Source organism: Sitophilus oryzae, unplaced genomic scaffold (genome assembly GCF_002938485.1).
Source record: "Sitophilus oryzae breed Bouriz unplaced genomic scaffold, Soryzae_2.0 scaffold_1063_pilon_pilon, whole genome shotgun sequence".
Lineage (NCBI taxonomy): Eukaryota > Metazoa > Arthropoda > Insecta > Coleoptera > Curculionidae > Sitophilus > Sitophilus oryzae.
The window spans coordinates 835,024-855,865 of record NW_022145686.1 but is presented as its reverse complement, the minus strand read 5'-3'; the positions used below and the strand labels follow the sequence as shown (position 1 = coordinate 855,865).

Sequence of the window (20,842 nt, the reverse complement as noted above, 5' to 3'; positions counted from 1 at the left end):
CTAGTATATTGTAATTAATAATATTAGACAATGATTAAAACTAAATATTCTTGTGTAACCTTCGAGAAATAATTGTTTTCATATCAGTTTTTCCATGTTTACTTATTTTTCTGAAGCCCCCATAACGTTTGACATTGATTGCTTCGTGCTATTTCACAAAATAGTACGATAAATATAAGTCCGTGTTATAAAAATTAGTTCCCACGTTTTCTGAAATAGATCGAGACTTCGAGACGCGCCGTGATTGGTTGTTGTTAATCTGGGTTAAAGAAATGAGTTCAGGGTTTTACGAAATATTTCTGGAAATATTAATTACAAAAAATATTATCTACAAAAAATTAATAGTAAAACATTTCGTAGAACATTTCTGGAAATAGTACGATAAATATAAGCCTGTGTTATAAAAATGAGTTTCCCACGTTTCCTGAAATAGATCGGTACCCGCCGGGGTTGTTTGTTTTTTTATTGTTATTAGAAATCTTTCGTAAAACATTTCCGGGATGGTGTAGAGGCTGTTTCTGAAATAAACCGAGTAACTGCGCGCATTGCTAAGAGATGTGGAAGGAGATAAGGCAGTTTCGTCACATAAATTGATAAATTAAAATAAGTTTTATAAATTGAAATCCAATACTTAGAATTCTAGGGTATTCAATATTTCGAAATCCATTAGAAATAATTGATTGTAGTTTTTTCCAATAAATTTTCTTAAAGTTTCTGCTATATTCTCTTCGGAGACAGGATGTGAAAATCTTTACAAATAAAAAGTTAAACGGTTGCTGAAAATTGTTATGCATTAAAAGTAAATGGGCGAAGTTTTAATAAATAAATTTTTGAACGGAAAAGAAACAAACCTGTCGAGTTGTTCTCATTTAAACATCTTGTCAACGATCCGAACTTCAAAATAAAAAAAAGAAAGTTTCAATATCCCAAGTAGTTTTTTGAGATAATGGGTGTTATGTGTTAAGAAGTTGAGTTCAAACTAGCGCCTTTTGACCGTGATTTTACTATACTAGACAGAAAAAGACGTACCTGTATCACTGAGAAATGTGACAACGCTGCAACAGCACAACATAGAATTTTTCTCACTCCGACTTAATAAGATCCCTGAGCGATTCACTTCCACACATGTAAATACCGACCCGAAAGTAAGAGTTGCTAGCACGGTATTAAGTATCGTCACCAAGGTGCGGCGATGTGAACACCTCGCCGTGATGGTGAAATACTCCATTATGTTCTTACTCTCAAACCTGACGATTTTGAAGCATCGCGAATAGAAGAAATATACAGGGTTGTGCACCACATACGACACGGAGTATTGTAGCTAAACGATTAGATTTTTACAAATTGTAAGTTTTGACTTCGTTGAAGGACTATTAGAGTTACGATTTAAAAATATTTTTACAAGATACAGAGTTTGGGACACTCTAATAATAATAAGTAAAAAATATTATAGTTTTATTTTTTTAAATAGAACACCCTGTATGTTCTTCTATTTTTGGATTCTACGATTGAAATAAAGGTAAAATTGATTAAGGAATTAATTGATTAAATTACTTAAACCTTACCGTTTTTCAAATATTTTCAATTTGCAATAATAAAAATTTTACTACCTTATACAGAGTGTCCAAAAATTTATATTAAATAATTACTAGCTTTAAACGGCAATGACTTGTTAAATTTAAATGGAACACCCTATATATTTTACGTGAATCAGATGCACAATGTAATTGTCTATCAAATTGTATTATACCCTTTTTTACCGATCTCTTCAAGTTTTCGTAGAAAATGCATTTTCTTATAATTTAGACCTCATTTATCACTATACCTATGGAATATTGACATTTCAGATTTTTTTATAGCACCATATATGTACAAAATGCACAAGTGGTAAATATTGCAAGCCCAATGACGTACAAAAAAAACGATTTAATTTTCTTTGCAAAAGTGTATACCAATTAAATATACCACCATTATTTCCGACCAAAAACACCAAAAATTAGTTAATTACATACTTTTAAATTGTTTTAATTAATAAAGTATTCTAAATAAATGTGGATTTGGCTCAGAAATCAATATATTAATAAGTTATGAAAATGAACGTCTCTGTTTTTATAAATAAGCATTCGCCAAAAAATGAAATAAAATTTATAAGGTGTAACTTTTACCACACACTGCCTAATACAATATTGCCACAAAACTCTGCTTTTAGTATTTGGGGCAATTATTATTAATCAACGTAACAAAAAATATTTAAACAGTTTTTTTTTTATTTTTTAATTAAATAAGCGAACTATATCAACATTATTAGTATCTGTACCCTTTGAAAATTTGTTACATCTTTAAAAATAAGCTAAAATATCAATATTCCATGGGTATAGTGATAAATGAGGTCTAAATTACAAAAAAATGTAGTTTCTACGAAAACTTGAAGAGACGGGTAAAAAATGGTATAATACAATTTAATAGACAATTACATTGTGCATCTGATTCAAGTAAAATATATAGGGTGTTCCATTTAAGCTAGTAATCATTAAAGCTAGTAATGATTTAATATAAATTTTTGGACACTCTGTATAAGGTAGTAAAATTTTTATTATTGCAACACAATATCTGATCAATGAATGATCTTCAATAAATATTTAGTACTAAAAACTTTGATACCCTTGGAGAAATGAAGCCTTAAAAACTTTACTGCAATTTCATAAAATTGAAAATATTTCAAAAACGGTAAAGTTTAAGTTTGATAAACCTTAATCAAATTGACCTTTATTTCAATCGTAGAATCCAAAAATAGAATAATATACAGGGTGTTCCATTTAAAAAAAATACAACTATAATATTTTTTACCTATTTGGGACACTCTCATTTTTAAATTGTAGCTCTAATAGTGCTTCAACGAACCTAAAACTTACAATTTGTAAAAATCTAATCGTTTAGCTACAATACTCCGTGTCGTATGTGGTGAACAACCCTGTATAATAAACCTACTTATAAAGTTTCTATTTAATTATTACGTGTTATTACTAAATTTATGTACTTACATATTATAAAATTACTGATTCGATAATTTTAAACAAAAATACTTGAACGTTTTGTAGTTAAATTAAATTGTGGATAAGATTTTTATGCGACAATTGACACAGATAATTGTAGTCACAGTTTAATAAAATATGTATAATTTATATACCTTTGTAAAATAATGTACTCCGGCAAATTCCAGTAATGTAGCAATACAATAAAAAAAACTCATAAGCAGGAACCAATCGAGGGCTGTTGCGTAACGAACTTTGGGAAGATCTGTTCTCGAATCGAGACTTATTGTAGAGAGAGTTAGAACCGTAGTAATACCTAAAAAAGGGATATATTATAGTAGTAGGTAGGTATTTGAGATAAAAATTAAAATCTAGTTTGTACTGATAATGGCTTTATTATAGCATTTAAAAAGCTTCAATCAGAATCTCGAAATTAGTGGTTTCAATTAGCGTAGAAGTTTGTTCCTATAATTTCAATGTAACCGCATTCAGAACGTCGAAATTAGTTGTAGTAATTTTCAATTGGTAGAAAAAGTTTTAACTTTAGCTTTAGCTTCATTCAGAACCTCGAAATTAGTGGAATAAATTAGTGGTTTCAATTAGCGTAGAAGTTTATTCTATAATTTCAATGCCGTAACCATTGAGAACGTCGAAATTAGTTGTAGTAATTTTCAATTAGTAGAAAAAGTTTTAACTTTAGCTTCATTCACAATCTTTAAATTAGTGGAGTAAATTAGTGGTTTCTAACAAAGAAATGTGTTCCTTTGATTTCAATGTAAGCATTCAGAACGTCAAAATTAGTCTATAATTTTCATTTAGTGAAAAAAGTTAACAAACCTTTAACTTTTGCGACTAATAATTATACTTCAAAATTTGGGAGTAATATTATTTTAATCTTTTATTATCATTCATCAAGAGAAATTGTGGTTGTAGTAATAATAAAAATGATATAATTAATTTAATTAAGTATTAAAAAATGATGTTTTATAAGCTCTCTCTACGGATACAAGTGTCTACCGCCAAGCTATTGCTAGCTATTCTACCTCGTTAAGAAACACTTTGGAGTATAGGTGAAAATTACTTTAAAGTCCAAGTGGCCGAGAAATTTATACAAAGTTCCCGAAGATACTGCTACTGAATTTATTTTCTATTTTTATTTTATTTATTTAATATTTTTTTACCTAACTATTTAATTGGAGTAAACATATAGAGGAATTTCTCCAATTTCCTCCGGTCCATCAGCAAGCTACGCCTTTGTACATTTGTAGTGCAACAAACGTGACAAATACTTTAAACGTTAAGCAATAATATATATACTAGTATTTTGTTATTATGTTTATTATTATAGCGTTTTAAGGAAATGGTACATCCAGTATCGAGTAAGGAACCGTTAAATCACATTTCAACTGATATAACTTCTAACCATTTTCAATACAGTTTACCATAAGCATAAGCAATAACAATTGCAATGTAAGTAGTTGTGATTGTCACTTTTTATATTTAGAAATGTTTCTAATATAAACCTTTTATTTATCATAAAATTAACATGGACTTTCCTATGTATCTATACAGGGTGCTACAAATTCGAGGTATGAGCATTGATATCTCGGTAACTGTAAAAGATACATGGTTAAATTGACGCAAAGTTGCGCTTTGGGATGTTCATCAAGATGCCATCAAAAAAGTTTTAAAAATGTCAAGGATTGCTGAGTTTTTTGGAAAAAACGGATTTTTTTGAAAATAAATTTTATTTTTTCCTGTATTACTTTTTAGAAAATCAAAAAACTAATTGCAAATTCTCATAGCCACTTTATTAGGGCTATCTTATAGTATTTTTAGATTTTCAAATTAGATGATAATTTGTGAGATACAGGGGCCGACTTAATTTTTTATTTTAGTTTTTGAAAGGACTCGGTCTCCTGTGAATAATAAATTTGTGCAATAGGTAGGGTAGTAACCCTTTCGAACATGTAGAGCATTACAAACTAGTTTGTAGAAGTTGATCAGAGACTACGATTAATATACAGGGTTGTTCACCACATACGACACGGAGTATTGTAGCTAAACGATTAGATTTTCACAAATTGTAAGTTTTGGGTTCGTTGAAGGACTATTAGAGCTACAATTTAAAAATATTTTTACAAGATACAGAGTATCCCAAATGAATAAAAAAATTCGTTGTATTTTTTTAAATGGAACACCAAAAAATGTTGTATTTGTTTAAATGGAACACCCTGTATATTATTACATTTTTAGTTTCCACGATTAATATAAAGGTAAATTTGATTAAGGTTTATTACATTTAAACTTTACCGTTTTTGAATTATTTTCAATTTTGTGAAATTGCAGTAAAAATTTTAAGGTTTCATTTCTCCAAGGGTATCAAAGTTTTTAATACTAAATATTTACTGAAGTTTATTTATTGATCAGTTATTGTGTTGCAATAATAAAAATAATACTACCTCATACAGAGTGTCTAAAAAATTATTTTAAATAATTTCTAGCTTTAAACGCCAATAACTTCTTTAATTTAAATGGAATGCCCTGTATATTTTAGGATAATCAGATGCACAATTTAATTGTCTATCAAATTGTATTACACCATTTTTTACCTATTCCTTCAAGTTTCCGTAGAAAATGCATTTTTTTTATAATTTAGAATCATTTATCAATATACCCATGGAATATTGACGTTTTAGATTGTTTTTAAAGCAACAAATGTACAAAATGTACAGGCTGGTAATATTATCGTTTTTAGCAAAACGATAATATTACTAGCCCATTTGTATGCAAAAAGAAAACTATTTAAATCTCTATAAAAGAGTATACCATTAGTTAAATACAACACCATTATTTCCGCCCAAATACTAATTAATTACATACTTAATTGTGTTCGTTAATAAATTATTCTAAATAAATGTGTATTTGAATCAGAAATCAATATAATAATAAGTTATGAAAATGAACGTCTCTGTTGTTATAAATAAGCATTTATTAAAAAATGAAATATCATTTTTAAGGTGTTACTTTTTACCACACTGCCTAATACACATACAAAACTCTGCTTTTTAGTATTTGGGGCAATTATTATTAATCAACGCAAACAGTCAGTTAATGTAGTTTGAATACTGGAATCATATTAATTGGTCCTCTTCGACAATATTAGTATCAATCGACAATATTAGTATCTGTACTCTTTAAAAAATTCGTACATCTTTAAAAATAATTTAAAATGTCAGTATTCCATGGGTATATTGATAAATAAGTTCTAAATTACAAAAAAATACATTTTCTACGGAAACTTAAAGAGATAGGTAAAAAATGGTGTAATACAATTTGATAGACAATTAAATTGTGCATCTGATTCTCATAAAATATACAGGGTGTTCCATTTAAATTAAACAAGTTATTGCCGTTTAAAGCTAGTAATTATTTAAAATAATATTTTAGACACTCTGTATAAGGTAGTATAATTTTTATTATTGCAGCACAATAACTGATCAATAAATAAACTTCAGTAAATATTTAGTATTAAAAACTTTGATACCCTTGGAGAAATAAAGCCTAAAGATTAAAGTGCGGTAAACCTTAATCAAATTTACCTTTATTTTAATCGTAGAAACTAAAAATGTAATAATATACAGGGTGTTCCATTTAAAAAATACAACTTTGATGTTTTTTATTTATTAGGGACACTCTGTATCTTGTAAAAATATTTTTAAATTGTAGCTCTAATAGTCCTTTAACGAAGCCAAAACTTACAATTTGTAAAAATATAATTGCTTAGCTACAATACTCCGTGTCGTATGTGGTGAACAACCCTGTATAATAATGCATATTATTGGATCGTACAATAAAATTTCAAATTCATAATAAAAAAAAGTTGAAAATAAGATCTTTAAATTGCTGACCTGGTTATTATTTATTTGAATCTTTCAATTGGCTCTATTTTTCTTATTCAATGTTAATTAGCGCCGATCAATATTGTTGCGATGAATATAATCAGATTAAATAATTTAAAAAGAACCAGATTAGGACTTCAAATTATTTTAAATAATAATTAAATAGTTTTGTTGTTGTTAAAGTACCAAAAACAAAAAAAGTGTGGCATATCATTGTACTCAGGAGAGCGAGTTCTTTCAAAAACTGAAATAAAAAATGCAGGTCCGTATTTAAAAAAATTAAGTTGGCCTCTGTATCTCACAAATTATCAGCTAATTTGAAAATCTAAAAATACTATCAGACAGCCCTAATAAAGTAGCTATGAGAATGTGCAATTAGTTTTTTGATTTTCTAAAAAGTAACGTAAGGAAAAAATAAAATTGATTTTCAAAAAATCCGTTTCTTTCCAAAAATCTCAGCAATCCTTGAAATTTTCAAAACTTTTTTGATGGCATCTTGGTAAATATCCCAAAGGCGCAAGTTTGACCCAATTTAACCATCTTTGTATCTATTAGGGTATCCGAGATACCAATGCTCGTACCTCGAATTTGTAGCACTCTGTATAACATTGGATCAAGACACACGTAGTAACAATAATAAAAATGTATATAACACAATTATAATACAAATCGTGTTATTGTACCTAAGCCAACTCTGTCGCTGGTAGCCTCTCTGTGTATCCAAAATGATACCCAAGAAAGTACGACGATAAGAATGCATGGAACGTAGATCTGAATTAAAAAGTATCCAGTATGACGCTGTAAATTAAATGAAACTTCTAGCACGGAAAATTCTCCTAAAAATTATAAAATATTAGTTACTTTATGCAGCTGATTCATTGAATGCGAATTAGTACAAAAAAGTGTTCGTACAAAATCATACGAATCTACTCTTATAAATTTATAAGGCCAGTGTGGTAACACTGGACGCGTTTTTTACCAAATTATCGAATTGAAACTTCACATTCGTAATGGAGCATGAAGGCTGTCAATATTTTTTATTTAAAGAAGTATTAGCACATTTGCTCATTAAAAATAATCATCAACTCATTAGTTGGGGATTATATTTTGTGTAGAATATATGAATGTTAAAAGGAGAATTGAAAACAAAAATTGATATTACTCATAACAATGTCGATTCGAGAAAAATCAAAGTTTTTCCTTGATTTATGTAAGAAGAAGTCGGATTGTCACGAGGTTTCTAACAGGACACTGTCTCCTCAATGAACAGCTCAGTAGATTGAAGCTGAGAAACAACTGCGAATGCAGATTTTAATGACATAATATTATTATGATGATATGTCCCTGTACAGTGTGTCCCATTTTGGTTGAAATCATAGGGTATCTCCGTTATTAGTGAAGATAGAAGCATACGGTTTGCACAAACCTGTCCCACTTTTTCGTCAAACGGAAGATGCTGCAAACAAAATTTTCATAGCCCTCTTAGTTTCTGAGCTACAAGGTCTTTTCGAAAATTTTGCAATTTGGGACACCCCCTGTATCTCTGTTATTGTTAAAGGTATCGAGAAGGCGAAAACTGCTTATTGTAGAACTTTTTACGTGGAATACAGTGGCGTAGTCTGTTTTTCTACCAAAAAAATATTTTTGAAAATATGAACTAAAGTTATGTTTTTTCAAATGGAACACCCTGTATATTTATAAATCATATGATCTGTCTTGCTATGAGCTTCTCAAAAATATATATCACTCTATATTTATTTTTACTATTTACTGCAATATTTAAAATATATCATTTTCTTATTAGTAGGCCGTGATAAACAACAAAAAATCAAAATGGTATTTACTAAAATAGTCATACACATATTAAAGTTAATTTGGGATTGATATATTTTACTTTTGAAATAACTGTTACCACTGAAACTGTGAATATATCTTTCTTTTTATTTATAACGGAATGGGTTTGCAAATATCTAAAAGCTTGAATTATTAAAGCATTTTCAGGTGTTCGACATTGTTGTAGGTTGTAGTGGCCACGATATATTTCGTATTTCAAAAATCCCCAAAATCAGAAATCGAGAACGGCGAAATCCGGGAATCGAGGAGGCTATCAATATGTGTTCATTGGTTCCAATTTATTGATTTGAAAAATAATAATTTAACAGTATTCTAATATTTTCATAGTTACGAGGGGGAATGTTCCTCATCTTGCTGAAAGTATATTTCACGTAAATTAGCTAAAGGAATATCTAAAATTTCCGATACGATAGATTATTCGTACGTATACACGTATTCCAAGATTTACAAATAGCGGTAGGGGGTTAAGTTTCCCTAATATATAGAGAATTTATTAGCGGCTCCCAAAATAAAACAAGAGACAGATAGCAGTATACTTTTAATAATTCTTTAGTTTCTTTTATTATCAATCATGGCCTACTAATAAATATGATCTCTTATTAAAAACTTTTAAATATTGCAGTAAATAGTGAAAAAAAATATAGAGTGATATATATTTTTGAGAAGCTTATGGCAAGAGAGATCATACGATTTATAAATATACAGGGTGTTCCATTTAAAAAAAAAACATAACTTTAGTTCATATTTTCAAAAATATTTTTTTGGTAGAAAACCAGACTACACCACTCTATTCTACGTAAACAGTTCTAGAATAAACGGTTTTCACCTTCTCGATAGCTTTAACAATAACAGAGATACAGGGGGTGTCCCAAATTGCAAAACTTTCAAAATGACCCTGTAGCTCGGAAACGAAGAGGGCTATGAAAATTTTGTTTACGGCATCTTCCGTTTGACAAAAAAGTGAGACACGTTTGAGCAAAGCGCACCCTTCTATCTTCACTAATAACGGAGATACCGTATGATTTCAACCAAAATGGGACACCCTGTACATACATGTCAAAGTAAGCTTTTGTTTTCTTCTGACGCCTTCATATGAATTTGTAAGCTTTTGTATGAACACATTTTAGTACAAACAAATTGAATCCAACGTATCGAACGTGGCATCTAATTGGATTTTATATGATTAATTTGGAATAAATTTTTGTATGTTAAAGTAGAAACTATTTATTAGAGTGATATTACAAAATAATAGATCTTCCTATAATAATTATTATTTTTTCAATATGTCCAAAGGAATCTGGCTTTCGGATGTTCAGTAATCGAGTCTTTGTATATGTTCCGGCTAAAATGGATGCTTGGCTAATTTTCAAACTAGCCCGCTATTTTGCAAACATACCTCACAACCACCACCACAAACTAACACCTAATCCACACTGATTTTTTGCAAAATAGCTTGCCAATTTGAAAACAAGCCAAGTATCCATTTTAGCCGTAGCATATATACAGGGTGGTGCACCTCATTCGCATCGGTTGATTATACGAAAACGAAAAGATGTACAAACAAAATATTTTATGGGTATATGTGGGGAGGTAATGTGCACAATTTAAAATTATTTTGAAATGTACAGGATGTTTCAGAACTAAGATCCATACCAAAGATATATTTTTTCTTATGGAACACCCGGTATTTTATTTCATTTTTGGATTCTTGGGCCCAAAAAAAAGGTATTTATTATAAGGGTTAAATATGTTTAAAATCTTTGGTTTTTGAGATATTTAAATTTGCATGCTACAGTAGAATAGATTATTAACACTCTGTACATTACTTTTCAGAATTAGTTCTTGTGCTGAGTTTAAAGGTAGAGAAATCAACTTTACAGAAAAATGTTATTCCTTCCTTAAATGTATACAGGGGTATCAAAAATTGCTGGTCTATTTTAAATATTTATTTTACATAAAAACTTCGTTATTTATAAAATGCGACACTATGTATTTTTTTAAATAAGTCGAAGCATATTTAAATGCTCTTTCAAACTATATTAGGGTTTCCTATACCTATCTGGCTCAGATTTTGAATAAAAAGCGATTTTTCAGTAAAATTGTAATCAAGATGGCTAGTGTTGTCAGGGCAAGTTTCTAGTGACAGTTAGTAGCTATTTTCAAAATCGAAATTAGTTTATGGATTTATTTAAATTTATACCAATTTACTTTTATTTACTTTACCTACAATAGTTTAATACATAATATTTATTAAATATGTGTATATTATTCTATCAAAAAAAAAACGAAGAAGTAGTTCTTTGAATTATTTTAGGATGACTTGTAGATATATGGATTTTCTATAAAATAGCCATTTATGGCAAATACATTTTATTCATTTCCAACGACAGGTTTCTGCCTAATAGGTTTTTTATAAACCACACTACTAGCTCTGCGAAATAGGACAAGAAGTTTTTCAAAGAAACGCTTATCAGGAAGATTCCTATTTGGATATCTTTGAGCATAAGCCCTGGAGCACAAGAAGCAATTTTTCTCACAAAATAATATCACTAGTTACATATCTATTCGTTCCGCCAGCAGATACTGCTTTATTTTTCTTGATAAAATAACGAATACTTACTTATTAAACTATTATAGGTAAATTTAAGTAAACTGTTATAAATTATAAATAATAATGCCCATAAACTAATGTCGACTTTTGAAATAGTTACTAACCGTCACTAGAAAATTGCCATTGCGACATCAGCCATCTTGATTGCAATTTTATTTAAAAATCGCTATTTATTCGAAATCTGAGCTAGATAGGTATAGGAAACCCTAATATTGTTTGAAAGAGCATTTAAATCTGCTTCGATTTATTTAAAAAAATACAGGGTGTTGCATTTGAAATAATGAAGTTTTTATATAAAATATATCCTTAAAATAGATCAGCAACTTTTGATAACCCTGTATAAATTTAAGGAATCAGTACCATTTTTCAGTAAGGTTTATTTCTCTACCTTTAAACTCAGCATTAGAATTAATTCTCAAAAGTAATGTACAGGGTGTTAATAGTCTATTCTATTGTAGCATGCAAATTTAAATATCTGAAAAACTAAAAATTTTAAACATATTTAATCCTTATAATAAAGGCCTTTTTTTGGGCCCAAGAATACAAAAATGAAAAAAAAAATAACTTTGGTATGGATCTTAGTTCTGAAACACTCTGTGTATTTCAAAATAATTTTAAATTGTGCACCTTGTCTCCCCACATATACCCATAAAATATTTTGTTTCTACATCTTGCCGTTTTCGTATAATCAATCGAGGCGAATGAGGTGCGCCACCCTGTATAGTATAGATACTGTTTTAAATACTTTATGATATACTGTAGGATAAAAAAGCAATGTCGATTAATGACATAATATTTTATAATTACAGTGGCGTGCATAAAATTTAGTCAAAAAAACTGAAACTGGCGTTGTTCCCCCAGACAAAAAGTCATAAAATCTTTTTTTTAATATGATTTTTCATATAATAATTCAGTATTCGCAAAAAATAAAAATAAAGGCGTTCCATATGATCTTCGCTAAATCAGATTGTTTACTTTATATTGTCTCTAATGGGACATTAAAAGTTGCGCCTTTGCGAATTTTCCACGTACTCTTACAGGCCGCAATGACTGGAGGCCAATGTGTTAGAAAGAGATAGTTATATGAGATAGTCTCTCATAAGGAAGTGTAGCGTGGTTTAATTTCGACACAGTGATGCCAAATCTGAAAAAATTTCCTCTAATTTTGAGTTAAAAATAATTGTATAGGTCGAGTCTTAATTAAGTGCGCATATTTTCAGGACTGGTAGGTCTCGATAAAAGAAACATGTTTCCTTTTTACCGTTTTTCAAATAAGTCCAAAATAGCCGAGGTATTTTACGTTGGAAATTAAAATCATATATTAACATATCAAATATACAGGGTGTTTCAAAAAACATCTCCCCCGGAGAGAGATTCCTCTCATAAAAATAAAATTTATTTCATTCGAATGAAAATACAGATTCGAATAAAAATTATTTCATAATTAATTATTTTAAATACTATTATTTTTTGCGAGAATTTGCTGTAGTTAGCACTATTCACCTCAGTGTTATAAATTTAAGTAAAGTTTAGTAATAAATTGCATTAAATAAATATTATATTATTTTATTTTAATTTCGTTACCTACACACTTTCGGCCTACACAATTTTGCTAATAAAAGGAAAAAAGTCAATGCCACACATGTTTTTTTTTTAAAAAAATATTCCAGTGATAACCCATATGCACGTCCCTGGTGAATCAGTCGACATTTTTTTGAATTAAAATATGTTAGTTATGGGCAAAACTGTTATTTTTAGATAACAGTTGAAACTGTTATAGTTATTTATAAAAAAACAGCTTAAAATAACAGCTTAAAAATAACAGGTTTCTTTATTTTACTGCTAAATATCTGAAAGAGTATGAAGCGGTCACCGCCAGGCGTATTAACGCAGTTGCAAGTTGCAACAATGACGTGCTCGGTGGTAGTATTTCCAGGGTGTCAAAACATTTCTAAATATCGATTGTTATCTAAAATACCTCTCTAAAAACGGTGGTTGTTTACAAATAAGCGCTGTTTACAAATTGCGATATAAAAAAGCCAAAATTCCGCCACTCGTCTATACCTATACATTCCGATCACCTACGCCCTGCCCCTCGATCCGCGTAGATCCTGAATTGCGTAGCAGTGTACAGGGTGCATCTCACTCGACGGGCGAGAAGCTCTTAGTTATGATTTTACCATTTGCGGTCAAAAAATAGCAATATAAGAAAATGTGTAGTATATTCTTCATAAGTAAACCAACTACACACTAGAGTTCAAATTAATTTTACACTTAAACTAGCGTGTACCCGCGACTTCGTTCGCGTCGAATTAATGATTTCTAATGGTGATGATACAGCAAAACAAGAATTTCCATTAACATACAAACTGGATAAAATTTTCTCACATTTGCCAAAAATTAGCTTTAAACGTCGAGCAGGTTAAGCAGAATCGTGGTTAATCAATTACTCAACTTTTTGAAACACCCTGTATGATTTTTTAAAAAATTTCAAAATATGTAAAAAAACCAAATAAATTATGCATGTCCAGGCATTTTTCCGAAAGACTAACCGTTTTTTAAATAACAAATATTGTAATATTTGAGGGGCGTTTTCACCCTGTTGGAATTTGAGATTCGAGAAACCCCTCCTTATCGAACCTCAACCCCACAGTCAATCCGCCAAAAATCAGCTTTAAACGTCAAGCAGTTTAAGCAGAATCGTGATTACTCAATGGTCATATTTTATGAAACACCCTGTTGTATATTTTTAAAAAATCTTAAAATATGTAAAACAACATAATAAAATATACGTGTTTTAAGAGTTTTTTCCGAAAAACTCACCGGTTTTTAAATAAAAAAAATTCTAATATTTGAGGGTAGTTTCACCCCCTTAGAATTCGAGTTTCGAAAAATCCCTTCTTATCGAACCTCTACACCCTAAAGTCAATCCTTTTTCCAAAAATCAGCTTTTTACGTCAAGGGCTTTAAGCAGGATCGTGATTAATCAATGACCAGATTTTTCATTTCAACATTTTTAAAAAATCTTAAAATATTATTCTGAAAATTTTTCAGAATAAATAAATACCAAAATATTGAAACTTAATAAGTAAGTATTGAAATATACAGCGCCATAATATCTCGACCTCCGCCCGTTATGCTCATAACAGGTTGAAAAACAATGTATCTAAAACAACTGATGCGTTATTCTCCATCCTGTTTCGAACCTCCATCGACAATCGATTGATGCAGCAGCGTTCCTTTCCCACTCCGATTATCTCGACCGCCGCCCTGTTATGCTGGTAACAGGTTGAAAAACAACGTATCTAAAATGACTGCTTCTCCAACCCGTTGCGAGCCTCCATCGATAATCGACCGATGCAGCAGCGTTCCTTTCCCACTCCTGTTATCTCGACCGCCAGGCGTTATGCCCGCAACTGTTTCAAAAAACCTGCTTCTTTTATATCCTATTAGTTTTAAGGTGTTGCAAGCCCAATACGACCGTCGACGGTATCGACTGAAGCAGCTACGTTCGCCATAGAGCATTCCCCACTCCGTTGTCCGTTGTCTCGCCGCCTGTATCAATAGTTGAGGAAATATGTTTTCCATCCATACTAGTTGTTTTTTGGAATTGCTTCGAGCAGCATAGAATTTCGTGGCGGTGCAGAGAGCCGACTTCGTTTTTCGTTTCAGGAGCGGCCGATCTCTACGTGTCGTTATTTTATATCTGTTATTCTTTAGAAGTAGTAACGGTTACGTTATGTTATTTATAAATAATTGTTATAAAATAACAGATAGTTAAATAACAACCCATCGCTAAAATATGTAGTGGAGCGGACAATAGAAAAATACGCGCCTGTATGCGGGGCCACTTCCATTTACTTCAATGCATTTAAACGCTTTGTGGTTCTCTCCGCTCTACGCTACGCTAGGTTGTACGCCTCATACCTAATATTATACCTAATACGCTTAACTACAAAACAAAGCAGAGTCGGACCCATGTTGATATGAAAAATAAATCTTATTTTTTCTTGAGGAATTTCCCCAATAGGGATGGCACATGTTTTCTGAAACACATACCAAACAACGAAAAAGAAATTATATTACTATAGAAACGCGTTTTGATTTTTAGAACTTCAGAAAAAATTCAACTAAATTTTCATGTTTTGTTAATTTTCTCTATATCGGTATGAAAATTTGGAAAGGTATAAACGGAATTAACCATTTTACACCAAGCAAATTTTTTTACGAAGAATGTATTTTTCTCAAAAAGTCAACAATAAAAAGTTTTTCCTTTTGTAAAGACAATCTGGGGACATAACATACTGTAGATACAGTAATTTCAAGAAATAAAAAATTAAAGCTAGGGCTTTTTTATGTAAAAGAGGTGCTCTTCATTTAGTTCGAAACGGTGACCGGTTTTCTAGATATTTGCGTTTAAAGGTTCCGATACATATATTTTAGTATTAGGGCGAAATCAGGAGATTGATTTATTTAAAATTTCTTTACATTTTATCATTTCGCTAATACTAAAATCGATGCATTGTAATAATCTTTAAACACAAATATCTTGAAAACCGTTCACCGTTTCGAATTAAACTAACAGCACCTTTTTTACCTAAAAAAGTTCTAGCTTTTGAAAATACTGTATCCACAAGGATAAAAGAAGTACCACCAGTAGTTCTTTGGAAAATGGAAAGTACCCTTTCAGTGCTGTTACGGAATTTGACACTATCGTCATTCGCTTTGGCATTAAAATGTGCGTATAATTTTCAAATTTCAATAAAAATGGTTTACCAATGTTCTTGAAAATAAACAAAATAAATTATTCTTATTTAACCTTTCTAGGGCTGTAAATTCTTCGGATAGTATTTTAGGGCCTATGTTCATAAACACTCTTTGTTTTATTTTTATCTGAAGAATCACCCACCAACGTTAGAAACACTGTTTTTTGACACCCTGTATATTTTGCTTAAATTTTGAGAACCATTGGATTTTTTCCGTGTTTTAGTTTCTATAAATTTAATTTACTATCTATGTTGTCATATTATCAAGCTATTACCGTTTTTTAAATACAAAAAAACTCATAACGTGTTATTGGGATCGAAATATAAAATCCCTCGTACTACCTCTAAAAATAGGTCCACTTCTTTAAGACTCACCCTGTATTGATTACTTATACTACTTATTTTAATATTTTGCCAATTTTTGCCTACCCTGATTTGATTTCCAGTGCACGCCACTGTACAAATTTACTCACAAATTATCAACAATCGGCATTTCAAGGCCATTTTGACATCGTTTCATTTTCGATCATGCGGTATCATAACTAAGTTTAAAGCTTGATTTTCATGCATCCGTTTATACGATGGTCCGAGGGTCCTCTGATTGGTCATAGCGTTTTCGCGCCACTTTTCATCCGTAAATATTTTTCTTCAGCCCATTTTTCATTCAACGGACCCGTTTATACGATAACGGACGTTTTGACACTTTTTTGACAAATTTAATCTAATCTTAATAAAAAAATATAAGTAAAATAGCAAAATCGTTATGGAAACGAAAATATAAAATGACACCAACGTACAGGGTGGACCATTTTGGTTGTTTCAAATCTAGGAAATCGTAAGAAATATTCAAATTTTGATACTGCAGTCTCGGGTTCTTTTTTTGAAAAAATCACAATGCCGCAAACGGATCGTGGCTATCTTGATCGGTTTCGAAGCTACAGGGGGATTCTCAAATTTTGTACTTTTTGAAGACGTTCGATAGTTTGTTTATTTCAGCATCTACGCAAAAATGAATTATACATTCTAAAGGCAATTTGCAGTGGCGTAGTCAGACTTTTTTCTAAAAAAATATTTTTTAGATATTAACTATACTTCTGTTTTTTTTTAAATAGAACCCCCTGTATATTTTTAAATTTCCTGATTCAGCTTGACATGGGCTTTTCGAAAATACATAACACTCATATTTATTTTCATTATTAACCTCAACATTTCAAATTTTTCATAAAATATCTAGTTAGTAGTAGGCCGCGCCGAGTAACAAAGTAAACGGTTGATGGATGCGTGACATTTCATTTCAACAGATTGAAGTGTGTGTATTTTAAATAATAAAAAAGTGAGTAAATTTGAAAATTTTGAGAAATATAATATGTTAGAATTTAGAATGTTATATTGAGTCTAACAAACATAAGCAAATGGCAGCTGATTTATATTTTGAGCAGTATTTTGAGCGCCAGCAACCAAACTCAGCCATTTTTAAAAGTTCAGAAAATAGTTTAATCCTAGCTACCTAAGTCACCTGATATCACTCCCTTAGACTTCTCTCTCTGGGGCTTTCTGAAAAATGAAATTTATCGAAATGCAAATAGAACATTAGAAGAGTAGAAGAGTTACAAGATAGTTTTGTTGTGGCTTTGCAAAGTGTAACCAACATACACATTCGAAATGCTGTTAGCGGCGGTGTGCAGAGACGGTGCCAACTCTGTCTAGATAATAATGGGCAGTAGTGTGAACATTTAATGTAGTCTTTGTGTTTTTATTTTTTATATTAACTGAGAAGCCCGATTGAAGTAACCTGTTGAGTTTGTATTAAAATATGTTCTTTTGTTTCCGTCACACTTATTTTTTATTTGCTTCGTATTTTTTTCTTCTTCGAATTTATTTAATTGCTAATACATGGATTAATTTGAAAGTAGATATTCGCTTGTTTCCTTTAATACTCGGCATGACCTACCAAGAGGAAAGTCGATATCTTTAAATAAATTGTAATTTTAAAGTTAAGAGTGAAAATAAATAATTATATAGTGTTATATATTTTCGAGAAACCCATGCCAAACTGAATCAGGAAATTTAAAAATATACAGGGGGTGTATTAAAAAAAACATAAGTATAAGTTAATATCTAAAAAACAATTTTTTCCAAAAAAAGTCTGACTACGCCACTGCATTCTACACAGGAAAGTGCCTTAGAATGTTTAATTTATTTTTGCGTAGTTGTTGAGATAAACAAACTATCGAACATCTCCAAAAAGTACAAAATTTGAGAATCCCCCTGTAGCTTCGAAACCGATCAAGATAACCACGATCCGTTTGCGCCATTGTGAGTTTTTCAAAAAAAGAACCGAGACTGCAGTATCAAAATTTGAATATTTCTCACGGTTTCCTAGATACCCTATAGAAACAACCAAATTGGTCCACCCTGTACATCCGATCAACGGAGGCATGAAAATGCAATAAATTTAAAAACTGCGATATTTTCTAACCAATCAAAGTCTTTAAATTCTACCAATAAAATTAATATCGTATCAACGTATCGTCGGACAACGGATGCATGAAAATCAAGCTTAAATCCAAATTATAATGTTAGTCGGTGTTAGGTTAGGTTAGGCTAACTTTTTTCAAAATTATATTATTTAGAATTATATTACCTTCTCGTCTTGTTAAATTAAAACTTCTTGATGGATAACTAATTAAATCAAATTGTGACAATGTCATTCCTGCCACAAAATTTACACTTTCCTCGTTTTGCCATTGATATACTAAATCTTTTGACGTATATGCGTCTAGAAATAAAATATTATTGAACGAAAAAAGTTTTAGCATTTCTTTCTATTTCTGGTAAAAATATAATTATTTCTTTTTACTTACAACTTCCTAAGATAAGCGGACAGGATTGTCTGTCCATTGGAAAAGTTTTCAGTTCCATTGGACATTTCGCTTTAATCGTTAGCCTGGAAAAAGAAGTAAATATTTTTATTTTAACCACTACAATCTTTAAATGACACATTATTAAACATTTAGATGTTTTTAGGAAATAATTTTTATAGAAAATGTTTGGTTAATTCTCACTTTGCTTAAATTTACAACTGCTAACTAACTAAAATACATAAATATAGTCCCAAATGGGCATTTGGGGTTAGAACCTTTAGTGTTGCAATATCAAAATAAAATACTAATTCACCACAATACACGAAAACATTTTACTTTTAAAAACTGGACGTGCGTTTTGCTAGCATAATCAGCAGATGATGGTTAGAATCAGTGTTTTATTTTGCCAGTGTACTCAGTAGTAATGGGCATTACGATTCTTTTTAGTGAATCGAATCATGCGATTCAATTTCTCATAATGAATCGACTCTTATGATTCATTCATTTGAACAAACTACAAACACATTTTGCGTATCACAGTATTTTTTTTTTGAAGTGAAATTTCCTTACGCGCGATGGGAGTAAAAATATAAGGCCGTGACACACGAGCTAGCATTACGCGAAGCGTCACGCCAAGGTCGCCGAGCGTCACATAAATGGTAACGATCTTGGAGCCTCGCGTCGTAACTCTGGTCCTATGTGAGCTAGGGAGCTAAAACTCGGAATGTAAATGGGGTCCTTCGAGACATCTCATATCAAAAAACTCCCAGACACCAATTTTCATCCAAATATTTAAGTTACTTCATAAATTATTTGCAAAAATCGAAATAAAAATGAAACTTCTACACCCTGTATCTCCAAAATTAAGAATTTTAGAACATACAATTTATACGAACTTTTTAACTTATTTTTATCTGTAGAATATGCTGCCGAAGTTTCCGGAATACAGTTCGGGCCATCCTGTGTTTTATTTCCTAAGCTTTGTAAATGCTGTCCTGAGTGACTATTTACTATTATCATTAAATTTTCATTATTCTTATATCTATTCTATTTTTTATAGTATAATTATACAAGGTGGCGCACCTTATTCGCCTCGGTTGATTATACGAAAATATATTTTAGGGGTATATGTGGGTAGACAATGTGCACAATTTAAAATTATTTTGAAATATACAGGTTGTTTTAGAACTAAGTTTCATACCAAAGTTATATTTTTTCTTATGAAACACCCGGTATTTTATTTCATTTTTGGATTCTTGGACCCAAAAAAGGCATTTATTATAAAGGTTAAATATGTTTAAAATCTTTAGTTTTTGAGATATTTAAAGGTATTTAAATTTGCATGCTACAATAGAATATATTATTAACACCCTGTACATTATTTTTTAGAATTAATACTTATGCTGCGTTTAAAGGTAGAGAAATAAACTTTACTGAAAAATGGTATTGGTTCCTTAAATTTATACAGGGATATCAAAAGTTGCCGATCTATTTGAAGGATATATTTTATATAAAAACTTTGTTATTTTAAATATAACACCCTGTATTTTTTTAAATAAATCGAAGCAGATTCAAATGCTCTTTCAAACTATATTAGGGTTTCCTATACCTATCTAGCTCAGATTTTGAATGAAAACCGATTTTTAAATAAAATTGTAATCAATATGGCTGGTGTCGCCATGGCAATTTTCTAGTGACAGTTAGTAACTATTTTCAAAGTCGACATTAGTTTATGGACATTATTATTTATAATTTATAACAGTTTCCTTAAATTTATCTACAATAGTTTAATAAGTAAGTATTCATTATTTTA

The 20,842-nt window shown here is 30.4% G+C and overlaps 1 protein-coding gene across 1 annotated transcript in view; it reads right to left on the bottom strand.

Moving 5' to 3' along the window:
- LOC115878702 (gamma-aminobutyric acid receptor subunit alpha-2) overlaps nucleotides 1-20,842 on the bottom strand; it is a 140,491-nt gene that overhangs the window by 31,494 nt on the left and 88,155 nt on the right. Inside the window, exons 5-8 of the mRNA XM_030895283.1 lie at nucleotides 19,030-19,112; nucleotides 18,810-18,944; nucleotides 7,618-7,770; nucleotides 3,188-3,348 (exon numbers count right to left, since the gene is read on the bottom strand). Coding sequence (XP_030751143.1) covers nucleotides 3,188-3,348; nucleotides 7,618-7,770; nucleotides 18,810-18,944; nucleotides 19,030-19,112 — 532 coding nt within the window. The remainder of the gene's footprint in view (nucleotides 1-3,187; nucleotides 3,349-7,617; nucleotides 7,771-18,809; nucleotides 18,945-19,029; nucleotides 19,113-20,842) is intronic.